At 41.8% G+C, this 13181-nt stretch overlaps 1 protein-coding gene across 1 annotated transcript; it reads left to right on the top strand.

The window, feature by feature from the left end:
- The first annotated feature begins 2716 nt into the window (after positions 1–2716).
- Positions 2717–12793, top strand: DAP (death associated protein). The gene is made up of 4 exons (XM_083188126.1): positions 2717–2966; positions 6526–6631; positions 8778–8820; positions 11039–12793. The coding sequence occupies exons 1-4, from the start codon at positions 2912–2914 to the stop codon at positions 11156–11158; spliced, it is 324 nt and encodes a 107-aa protein (XP_083044252.1). The 5' UTR covers positions 2717–2911; the 3' UTR covers positions 11159–12793.
- Positions 12794–13181: the final 388 nt, after the last annotated feature.

Raw genomic sequence — 13181 nt, 5'->3', positions numbered from 1 at the left:
ATAAAGGAGTGTAAACATTACCTATTAACCGTTTTTTCTTTACAGGTGCCTTTCCATTTTTCTTACTATTTTTTCTTATTTCTTTTCTACCAAAGTACCGCTTGTCTTAATACTTATTACCGCTTGTCTTAAATCTATTTTCTCTTCATTTACCCCACAATTATATCCACATATTTATTCTTGCTTATCTCAAAACATTTTTTTCTTATTTATAATCCACCTTCCCTTATTAGCGCTCATTTTTTTTTTTTGTTATATCGTAGTGTAGTGTGTATGCTCAATATCATTAACAATGCACGCATCCATGGGTTGTTATCAACCCCCTTCTACCCTCTGTCCATGCAACTCAATCTGACTATATCATCAACAACTGCATGTACCGATGATGTCACTGAATGATAACGATATCATTCAGTGTGTATGCAATATATCATATACAGTACATGGGAGTTCAAGGGAAATTGTTGACAATATCGTCCGTAGTGTATAGTATAGTGTATACGTCTTAAGTTACTATGTTCGTCCTCATTTATGTATTCAATTACTTCCTGCAGAACCCTTGTGACACCATATAAACAATAATAACAACCTATGACGAGGCACAGTACCAGTTCACTCCAGTATAGGAGGTCAGGGGATGGAAGCAGGGGAATGCCCAGCGTTTTATGGCCACACCCAGAAAAACAAATGCAGGCGTGTCAAAGCCTGCTTGGGACGGGCGGCTAACATCACATGATGTCAGCGCGCGCGCCCCAATTTCGGCCATTTCCGGACAGGACAAAAGTCAGTTTAGACCCCCCAATCTGTAAGAGGGAAAAAAAATATTTTGGTGGAGAGCGACCATCAAATTATTTTTTACACGTGCGGCCACATGCGAGTGGATGTGCAAGTGTACACATCCACTTGCATGCAAATGCAGGGATTTACCTGCTCGCTTGGCTGCGTGTACATACAGCCTGTCAAACTGGTCTGAATCAGGCACAAATTGCAATCAACCATATAAGTCCCAAACACATTACACGATCCCCGCCAACAATGTGTTTGGCTTGGGGGAGCAAAATGTCTAGTTACGCTACTGCCGATGGGGCAAGCACACACACACACTTTTGCCGATGCCAGGCACAATTAGGCGGATGGCAAGGGGAGACAGTAACTAACGACCAGTGATGTGCGGTGAGGTTAGTGTCAGGTGAGGCAGGAGTTATTTGGTACAGTGACAGTGGGGAAGCGGGGAGAGTGACAGCGAGGAGAGTAACAGCGGGGGATGGGGGAGAGTGACAGTGAGGGATGGCAGGAGTGACATTTGGGAGATTGATAGTGGGGAGAGTGACAGTGGGGGGGGGGGATGGGGGAGAGTGGCAGTGGTGACAAAGGGCTGAGGCATTACTTACTTTTGAAGTCTACCTGGGCTCCAGCAGCATTGGCAGCAGGAGAGAGGTCAGCCATGCCACCAGGTGGAGGGGATACAGCTGGCCCAGGCGGCAGGAGGAGGGAAGCCAGGCCTCCCGGTGGGGTCCAGAGATACAGCCGCCGCAGCATGAGCATGAAGAGAGCTGACCGCGGCGGCTGGAGGAGGGAGGGGTTCCTGGCCTCCCAGCAGGAGTCGTGACTACTGCTGCAGCGTGAGGAGAGCCGCGGCTGCAGGAGGAGGAAGGTAAGCCAGGCCACCCTGACATGCCGGGTAAACTGTACCCGCTCCTGCTCTCTTCGACATTGCAGGCAATACAGCTAATCCTCCTCCAGAGCCTGTCCTGCACAAGTTTCCCGGCCGCCCTCCGCGCTGCAGGTTAACGCTGGCGCCGCGGAGCATCCAGGCTCTGCTCCAGGCATTGCTTCTGCCCCAGCCACAAGTGACAGTCGATCAGTCAGTCTGTGTGTGAGAGACAGATCCGCTGTCCTATCACATCTGTCTCAGTGACAGTGGGTGTGCTTTGATGTGGGCTGAAGGCACGTCTCTGTCACTGATGCAGATGTGAAGTTGCCGCTTCCCTGTTGTTTTTTAATGCTCTCTTGTGCCCACAACTTATACCCGCCCCCCGCTGCTGACAGTTTTCAACTGTCAGCTGGAGGCACAGCTCCAGCATCCTCTCAGCCTTCCCACAGCATCTCACACCATAAATGATATTAAAAAAATACAAATGATATTTATAACACAGTATATATCTTAGAAATATCATCTTTGTATTTTTTTTTATGATTTATGCACGTCCCTGCTAACGACACACGCATTGCTGACAATATTGAGTGTACACACTAGGAGATATAGTGAACAATATAGCTGAGAAAGACCTTTATGTGTGATATTGTGAGTATGGGGCTTGAACTCTCAAAAACTGGCAAATGGACATAAATTATCAGATTTTCATTCCAATCAGTCAGATAGGACAAATAATCTCATATTGACGATAGCGGGTGTATCCAGTTTTCCTGCTGTGTCTGCATCTCCCGTCTCTCACAAAGGAGAAAGGAATAGCTGCAGCTAGCTGGTGTTGCCTGCTCCCTCTCCCGCTGTGGATGTGTACTACAAGCTGTGGTGGTTCTAGTGACGCTACAACTAGGTATCTGCCAATTAGCAGGTTCGCCAGCGTGTCGAAGCCATCCACTGCGCATGTGTCTCTTGTGCTCGTTTTCAATAAAGTAAAAAAAGAACAACTACTGTACACACAGGCCAGCCAGCCACGTCGTCGTTGTCACCCTGAGCAGCAGCATGTGCTGTGGGCGGGCGGACTGATACGATAGGGCAGCTGTGTGTGTGTTGGGAGGTACAGGAAGATGTGTTGGGCGGAGACTACGTGAACGCAGATGTGCGAGTGTGGAGAGTGCACGGTGTGTGTGAGTCATATCATTATTACCATTGCAGTTCCCTCTTACCAGTGTGTGACGGCGGCGCAGAGTTTTGAGGAGCGCAGACATGTCATCTCCTCCCAAAGAGAAAACGGACACCAAAGCCGGACACCTCCCTGCAGGTATAACCGCACTCCCTCATAATGGCCCTGCTTGCACTCTACTGCTTGGCCAGTCGTACAAAGGCCAGGCGGAGTGCTGGTGTACACACACGCAGCCATATGGTACACACACAGCTGTATTACTGATGTATGCAGCGTCGGGGCGGATTTACCTAATGTTCACGTGTACTGTAAAGCTAATGTGCGCCTATAGGCATAATGTGTTGGGATCCTGTTTAACATTTGCAAGTAAAGGTTTTTTTTCATTTTTGTTTCTTTTGCGCTTGTTTGCTTTAATCATGCTAGAGTCTGGATTTATTACTTTAATTGCTAGAATCATATTTGCAGCACAGTATTCTTATAGGCGTAGTCTGTATCCCTGGTCCTGCGGTCAGACATGAGTACCTTATTAGTCAGTGTCAGGGGAAGTCATGGCTGCCACAAGCCTGCAGGAATGGTCAGATACTGTACAGATGTTTTGTGGCCAGTAACCATGCCCGTAGAGGAAAATTACAGGAACATAAGCTATACTGGGCTACTGCACTTAATAGTTCTCTTTTAGGGAGGAATTCAGGTGTTGCACAGTGTGTTGGTTGGGCATTAAGGCAATGCCCGTCTGTGCCAAATTGCCTACTTACAGCAGGAATGCAATGGGAAAACTTAAGCATTCTGTAAGGCACACATTCATTAGTGCATTTGTCTTTTTAAGGCTGTAAAACATTTTTTCTTCTCCATTTTAACTTTACATAAACTAATTGTAATTAGATTTCCATTTTCAACATGTTGACATTGCTGTAATGTCAACAAGATGTCCCTGGTGGTCTAGTGGTGATACAGTATACCTGATCTGTTTATCTGGCAGTCAGCAAATGAGGACTACTGCTGGATCAAACAGCTCTTCTGGCCAATGAGTATTGCTACCCCTAACTATAGCCCTCCCCTAATCCTTTGCTGCCTGTCATTTCACATGCAGAACATCAGCAATTCATGTGTCAACGTTCTGCATAGTCCGACTTTATAATAGACCATATTTCATTTATATGCCCTTATAGTTTGTACTATTTTAAACAACCTTTTGTTTTAATTCCTTGCTTAAGAATAAGCGTAAAGCCCCGTACACACAGGGGAAATAGGAGCATGTTCCTGCAACCAGCGATCACTACAGGGGTAAAAACGGGAGCGCGCACCCATCGCGGGCAATATGGTCGCTTAGCGATATTACACAAAATCGCCCCCGTGTGTACGCACCTTAGGGCACATCCCTGCTATAGGTTATAGAAGGTCACCTATGTGGCAACTGAAGTGTATGGGTTTTCATGTCCTCACCATATTGGAACACACTCATATACCGAATATCCGTACTTTCCACATATTATTGTAGGTGCAACCATAGTCTCCCCAACCCCCACCTTACATGTTGTTTAACATTTATCCCAATTGATGTTATGTTATCAAGTATTGATGTTTGGGACATTAGAATGTTATCAAGTATTGATGTTTGGGACATTAGAACGGGACTGAAGTTGATCACAATGGTAATCGGAAAATTGTGTACCCAGCTTAAGACTCCACTTTATGCCTGGTCACATTACAGGTGTGCTATGTGGATCGTGCTGTAGTCTTATCATCCATTCCTGCTCTTTTGCCTACATGGCAGGGATGCGTGCCAAGAAATGTTGTGTAGAAACGAGACCGTGTAGGAATGTGTATGTTCTCTCTTTTTTGCATACAAATTTAACCCTTTGAGTGCCAAAATCTGTGAAAGATGTGCAAAATATACGCTAAAAATGCCAACGTTGCTCACATTTGTTATATAATTTCAGATAAAAAAATGCGTATAAAAAGATAATTTCTTATATAAAGTAAAACTTACAGGCCGTTATGATGAATAGAAATGTTTGCTTGCCAATTTTCACACCTATTTTGACAAATTGACTTTGACTACGTTAAATAACAATATTTATTCAGCCTGTTTGCGTGTCTGTGGGGTGTTTTTTTTTTTTTTTTTACTTATAACTGCGGTTTAGGCCAAACTGGAATGGATAATGCTGACTTGACATAGTGGAGGACAGTCACTATGTAAAATACACTTCTTAATAAGCTTGCGAGCAGGGCCCTCCTACCTCCATGTCTCTACCCAGTTTGTTTAATCACTGTTGTTTCTATTTGTAAAGCGCAACGGAATATGCTGCGCTATATAAGAAATTGTAAGTAAATAAATAAAATAATAAAGTTATCCCCCAGCCCCACCTTTAAAAAAAAAAAAAATTTATACCAAAAATCCAGGTTTGCATCGGTGATCTTGTGTGGGTCTCCAACCCGGCTTGTGACCCTTTTTCCACTGGTCTCCCTACCCTGCATAATGCCGGGTGGGTGATAGCAGCAGAGACAAGTTCTGAGCCGGCCCTGGGAGATAAGAGCATCTCCCAGGGCTGGCTATTTCTCTGCCATGAACGGGTGCAACCCTGGTTACCTATTTACACTGCAATGTGAGCCAGATTTAACCATGTTTAATCACACTTGCTTCTAGTGCTAATGTCTGGTCTCTTGACCCGCAATGTTTAAACTGGGTGCATTTTTACTGCCTGCAATTCCGGGTTTATGAAAAAACCGGGGTTATTTCAGGAGGTGTCATTTTAATAAAATACTTGATCTTTTGAAAGTATTTTTGTTGCCTTACTTAAGGGGGTATTCAATGTACCGTCGCTATTTCCGACGGGGGAATTAGCGGCAGTTCCCTATTCAATGCTGTCATTAGCGACAGCATTGAATAGGGATCACGCCAGAACGGGTCAGACTTCTAAGCTGTCGGGCCCATTCTGCCGATAACGGCCGTGGATTGTCCCGGCCACAGATCGCCAGCACATGGCTGTTTTCACGGCCATGCCCCTTGTGCGCCATTCGGCAGGTGGGACATTGAATCCCGCCTGTTGTTCAGTTCGTCGGGCTGAGTGCAAACGTGCCAGGATCACGGCTGTCGGCAGGGATCGACAGCCGTTATCCATATTGAATACCCCCCATTATCAGGGAACTACTATATGCTGATAAATGGTGTAGTGTACTCAAATGACCCACTGACTGAGAAACTAAAATAAAGCTAAGACCAATTGACGTGACAGGTATGCTGCTGGATACTGGTCATTAAGAACCACTGGGTATGTGATATAACTCAAGACAATAGTTAGGTAGTTACTCAAAAGGTTGATATAATTTGTTAGTGTTAATCATGACACCTCGGCATGTTGACTTCTAATTAGTGTAGCTCGTACCCTCGCAAGGCTCACTGTACTTTGGGGCAGGTGCCAAGTGGTTGGTAATGCAGGAAAAAGTCCCCCAAAAATGTGTCAATGTCTATCTTTTTACTATCTACCTACATGTTGTCTGTGAGACATCTGAATCCCAGAACCATTGTAGGTAACTAGTAATACAGTCTCTGCTGGTAGGCAAAGTTGGTAGACCAAAGCAAGCTTCTATCTATCTAGTGTTCTAGCTTTTTTATATAACACCTGGTAAAATGTCATTACATTTTGTCCCCCTTAAATTTGCACATTCTACATTTGTTTTTTGTTTTTTTTTCCAGTGAAAGCTGGAGGTATGAGAATTGTGCAGAAACATCCACATACACCTCATGTAGAAGCGAAAGAAGAAAAAGATCAGGAGGAAGAGAATTGGGAAAGTGGTATTGTGTAAGTATTAAGGCTCTGCACAGGAACATCTTTAGTAGTGGATATGTAAGAAAACTTTTGAGAACTTTCATTTCTCAATAATGCCATCATTTGAAAACCTTTTTGAAGCTCCCCTATTGACTCGAAGGCTTAACATGTCATGTACAGATTATGCTAAGCTTTTCAATCGCCCAAAAAGAGCTTCACCTATCATCATAAGGATTGTTCATGGATAGAGGTTAAATACATATTTTCATAAATGCAGGAACTCAGGGAGGAACGGATGTGCTGTGGATGTGGGGTTCCAGGGGGCTCGGCAGTATTGTATCGCCCGCTCAGAAGGCCCTGCACATCGCCCACTACAAGAACATGTGGACAATATGCAGGGCCTTCTGAGTAAGTGCTCTGAATTTACCAACCGGGCTGTTCTTAATCGGTGCCAGATTTGGGGCTGTGCTTTTGCATCGCTATGTGGGCTACACACACAGAGATTTTCAGCCATTTTCTGAGCGATTTATTGAAATTAAGTAAAATCGCTCAGAAAATGGCTGAATATTGCCCCATGTGTAGGGCACATTAGATTTGTGTGAAATCTAAACTTGCAAGGTAGAAATAAAGCAGCCAGTATTTACCCTGCACAGAAACAAAATAACACCCAAATCTAAAGGTGCATACAGACAAGGCGATTTTCACCCCATCTGACTAGATCGCTTAGACATGTCTTTCCTGCTATAAACAATAGGCAAAGCCCCGCTCTGCACTGATAGCTCAGCAGCACACATTGCAATGTGCATCATGGGTGTACCGTGATGTGTGCTGAGCTATCGTGCTTTATCCCGTATGTATGGTGTTTAACTATCTCTGTGCAAGTTATATTTGTCCCACTTTCAGTGCAACATAGTGTTGTCCATTTGCCAGAAAAGCAGCTTTGTGATCTGGTCTGAGTTAGGCCCTATATTATTACAGTAGATCAGGTTTGTCTTCCTTTATTAAGTCTCAGATTAACGTATATATTTCCGCCACTAAGTACAGTTTGAGTAACCCTTATCTGAAATATTCTGAGAGCTATGGATTGCCCTCTTTTCTGCCCGCACCACTGTCCCAGTAAAGCATTTTGCTGGTGATGTCCTGACGTAACCCGTGCAATGCTTCATTGGGACCGGGAATGCTCAGGAGATGGATTCTGAGGACACCTCTGAACCAGGTGAGTATAAAAATATTCCGAAATCCGGAATAATCCCTTATACAAAATGCTCCTGGTTCCGAGCATTTCAGATGAGGGATACTCAAGCTGTACCATCAAACAACTTGGCTTTCATAGACAAATCATAATATTTACAGATATGTCCGATATTGGTTGCCATAGACATCTTTTCCATATAATTTTATGAGATGGATTGCATTGGAACCTTAAAATTGCAGTGACATCCTGGAATGTGAGCATTTTTCTTTCACCCGAATGTGTTTCACACTCAGTTGTGCAGTCTTGCATATCAAATGAATTAAAGCCGGGTCATGAAGCAGTTTTGTCCCATCACATTTGGATATTTCCTTCCTTGTGGTGTACAGAGGCTAGGTGTTTGAGGACACGTTTGTACATCTGTCTAATTCACACTAAACCGGTTCAGTACAAATGTTTATAAACCTTGATGGATGGTGTTTGCTCAGATAAAGCAAAGTTGTTTTTGTTTTATATTACAAATTGGATTTAATTATACAGGTGGAATTTGTCATAGAAAGTCTCACACAAGTTTAAGCTGTAGTCCCAGGAAAGATCTGTGTGTTGTGTCATTTTATATCATGTTTTGATGGGCGTGGTATAAATCACCGACCGTCATTACTCAGACGTCGGAATCCCGACTGCACAGCGAGGGGAGCGCAATGAAGCCCCTTGGGGGCTCGCTGCACTCGCCATGCTGCGGGCACGGTGGCGAGCTGCGCTCGCCACCTATTTTATTCTCCCTCTATGGGGGTTGTGGACCCCCACAAGATAGCAGAATGTGTTTATTACAGCAGTTTATTGAAAATTAAGACCATGTGAATTTGACTGTATCTGTTGGCAAGTAGTATGATTTAAATATGTAGCGTAATATATGATGCATCTGTAATAACATTATCAAGAGCAGAAAACTCAACTTTTTTTTTCTTCTTCCCTCTACTTTTTTAGCCTACCTAAACCACCTCTGGTCATCTCTGGGGTTGTAGCACGGGTAAGAATGTTGTTCAATCTGTCAGTTGAATGTATTAGAGTAAACAAAGGTTTTATTTTGCCTTCACAGTTTGGCCTTTGTAAACTCTAAATAATCTAAACATTCTTTTTAATGTCAGCAGGTCATTGTACAATAGCATTTGAAAATGTAAATCGCAATTTGAGAGAATCTTTCAAATGATGTGGAAATGCTTCCATATTGTGGAAGTCCATTGCATCTTTTTGCCTGAGGGTGTAATGAGAAGTGTGTATAAAACCAAAGCTTGAACATGTGCAATTTTAGTAATCAATGTCTGAGAGAGCCCCTCACCCCCGAGCTGTGAATAACCTCATTCTGCTCCTGGTCTCCCTTGAAGCTGGGTACACAATGAGCTATATATCTTTAGCAATATGCACAATACCGATATTGTTAACGATACATCAGGGACATTGGTCAGTGTGTATGCTTAATATCATTAACTATGCACACTCCCACGCATCATTGACGACCCCCCCTAAGTATTTGTGTGTGCCTTTAAATCTTTACATTTACAGGGCCTGAAGTATGCAGTATCCAGCTCCTAGCCTTTACACTTACTGTATGCTTTCTTTGTAATCTGGACAGGCACAAAATGTCTGCCAAGACAACAGTAGTGACTCTGAAAACTGGAATCTTGTAAAGGTGACGTTCCAGTTACTGCTGGAATGTTTTTGCATCTAATTGAGTTGGTCCCTTACAGTTTTACTGTTTCGTATCTTCAGTATATAGTACATGTAAATCGGTGGAGTGTAATGTTTTTTTAGTCCTCTCTCCCAACATCACAGATGCTAAAAACTGCAATAATACAACATTTTAGACTATACTGCATGTAAACACATTGGTGATTACCAGATAACTAAGTTATTTTTACAGATTCTTGAAATTTTATACACGGGATAAAGAAAACCCAAAATATAAGTTGGAAAATATGATGCAAAGTCTTTAGTCATGAGAACCTGAGACTGTTTCTATAGGGCACGTATAACATTGAATGATTTTTCCAGTCGGTGCAGTCTGTGCATAGCCCAGGCATTACTAGGCTGTTGCGATAGAAACAAGCTGTTTGAGCCCATAGCTGACATCACACACCCTCCCTCCCACGCTGCAGCACACCTGCATTTTGCTTGACACTCCCAGTAAACAGCCGGGTGACACCCACAAATGCCGCTTTCCTGTCAATCACCTTGCGTATGGCCAACTATTTAAAAAAAGACGCTGTATTTTATTGCAGGATGGCCTCATGGATGCGGATTGTAAACCGTTTACATGCGCAATTATACAATAATCGCCCAGCCTGCAAATCTGCAGCTTTGCGAGCTGGTCTAAATAACCGACATGTGCACTGCAGGCAGGGAAAATGTAGAGAGTTGGATTTGGGTGTGGTTTGTTCAAACTGAAATTAAAATTGCAGTGTAAGAATAAAGCAGCCAATATTTACCCTGCACAGAAACAAAATAACTCACAAATATAACTCTCTCAGCACTTTCCATCTGCCCCACCTGCAGTGCACATGGTTTTGCCCAGTTGAGAGATTTTGCCTTTGAGATCAACTCTGAATCAGGCACTTTTGCTCGCTAAGCAGTGGTTGTTCGCTGCTTAACGCCGACCCTCAAATGGTTTTTCTTCCTTTTTTTATTTCTGTTGGAGCCCGTCGAGGAGAGGGGATGTCTATAAACCGTTGGATGTTCCCCTGCCTGCCCCCCTACCTCCCCTACCCTTGCAAATGCCTCGGCAGCTGTGATAATCGCTGAAGGCATTCGCATAGGGGGTCTGCACATAAGCAGACCCCCCACCATCAGAACGGGGCTGAATTTGGCCCCTTAAGATCCATTCTGAATTGCCCCCTTTGTTCTTAAACCTTGCACATAAGAGTTTGTGTTAGGTAGTTGTTACACATTCAGACATTTATTTTGTAATAAACAATGGTACCGTTGTTGCATTGCATATCAAAAATATCATTCTCTGTTCTTGACATGATATCTATTGTTATCTATTGTTTTGAATATATTTGACTGAATAGAAGTTCTGCAAGTGTTTTTGGAAAAGGGAGTTATACTGTATAGGGGTAAGAATAGCTTTTATTTTTACATAGGTTTTGTTTTTTAACCTCATAAGGAAAGGTAAAACAAGGTACCAAAAATGGTGGAATTACATGGACAAAGCACTTACACAAGAAATAAATACATTTAATTTTCCACAGGGTGACAAGGACTTTCCTCCAGCTGCTGCACAAGTAGCTCATCAAAAACCACATCCAGCTGTTGAGAAGTTGCCTACTGCACAACATTACAACCAGCACATTCATCAGCCTCGAAAGTGAAGGGGCCATGTGACTGAAAATATGAATTTCATCTTTTCCCTGGCTTGATGCTATAAATTTAAGAGTTCCTGATGAGCATCGCGAACTTCTTGCTACTTCACAAAATATCAGTTGAATCCTTATATTATAATTCTATTCCATATTCCTTTTAATTCTTGAAACGCAATAAATAATTCTTACCATTCAATTAAACTCATGTTTTATGTAAGAAACGGTTTTAGATAAGATGTATATTTTCTTGCCAGTTGGTGCTACTTCTTTTTACTGCTTAAAAAAAAACAAAAAAAACCTATTGGTAGACTAAGAAAGTATAATGTCTACACTTTTGCACTACAGTAGCCATACAAATCAGACTTTCCTTTGGGTGCATACTACAACAAGCACCTTTAATACTCAAACCATGATTATGCCCATTTCCACCTGAAAAGTTTGACACCTATTTAGGTGTTCATTTATTGAGAAAAATACAAATGGTGCCATTTATATCCAATATATTGTTACACAAATGTCAGGTACTTGATATATGGAATCCTTTTTTTTTTTTGCCTTGCATCACTAATGAAATAAAACATACCAAGAAAAGTATTTTATATGCTGTATTTACATGTAGATAGGGCTTTTGTGATTGTTTAATCATTTTCTATTTCATTTAAGTTGTATTTGCATGATCGTGAAACAACTTTTTTTAGTTTTATTCCACAACCAAAATAAAATTTGCGTTTTAGAAGTTGTGTGTAATGTAGTGCCTCTCACTATACATATAATGTAGTTTTGGGGCATTTATGTTCTGTCATTTTTGTTTTTCCCCTATGTAGTTGGCCAAGGTGTGTGTGTGTGTGTGTGTGTGTGTGTGTGTGTTTGTTTTAAGTACTGACTGAAATGAGACTTCAATTGACTTTTGTCATTTCAAAAACTGCTATATAAATGACACTGTAAAGCCGATTTGATGTTATGGCCAATTTATCAGCTTTGTTACTTTTGAAGGCTTGATACACCTTTCCCTGTCACATCTAATTAAATAACCTAATAAAAAGAAATTATCACTAACCCTTCCCCCAATTCATCATGTTTTCAAACCTGGATTAGGGGCAATATGTTATAATGGTCTATTAGGGCATACTAGGTGGGCCAAGTGGTTCTTATCTGCCATCAAACTCTGTTTCTATAGCTAAGAATACAAAGCGTATCCATATTTTGTACAAATATGATTGTTTAGCAACATTGTTCATTCGGAGACACCTACATTCCAGTTTGAGGAATTAATTTATAACCTCCTACAGTTGATCTATATAATGGGTGAAATTTAATAGGATAAGAGATTCAGAAAGTGAGAGATTTTGTAAGAAATCGGCAATCATTTTCCAGGCAAAACCAGTTTGGTTTTGCAGTGTAAATGATTGCCGCTTTAAAAAAAGCTTCTTACCAAATCTCTCACTTTCTGAATCTCTCATCCTATTAAATTTCACCCATAATGTTTGTCAAAATATGCTATTAATGCACTTTCCTGTCTAAAGTGTGCCTTGAATATTCAAACCTTATAATTGTGCTTTGACATAATGAGATGAATAATTAAGTGGCTTTATCACACTGACCGTGTTTTCAGTATATAAATAAATGCTTCTTGTTAAAAAGAAATTGGTGTACTTTTCTTCATATCTTTATGCATCCAGTTGCCATGCAGACTCTAAGGTTAAATTCAGAAAGTGAAATTATTCATTTTTTTTATTTCTTTTTTTTTAATGCATGTGTCTATTTTTTCTCACCTGTTGCATACTCCCATTCTGCAGTAGGGACTTGATGCTGGAGAAGGATAGCAAACCTATTTTTATGTGATTGTATATGCACAAAAAATGCATGTGAGTACTTGAAAGAACAACCTACAACTTTAAGATAAACCCATTTTCTTCTACAATCCACATGGCAGCCATAACTCTGGGATATCTTTCCTTTAGTTTAGACAGGATGTTTTTTCTAGGGACCGCCCACCTGGTGGTATATAACCACTCCTCCCCTTCCTCCTTGT

Source organism: Crinia signifera, chromosome 5 (genome assembly GCF_055691185.1).
Source record: "Crinia signifera chromosome 5, ASM5569118v1, whole genome shotgun sequence".
In the NCBI taxonomy this organism is placed as follows: domain Eukaryota; kingdom Metazoa; phylum Chordata; class Amphibia; order Anura; family Myobatrachidae; genus Crinia; species Crinia signifera.
Note: the sequence above shows the minus strand (reverse complement) of the source record. Positions and strands in the feature narration are given on the sequence as shown.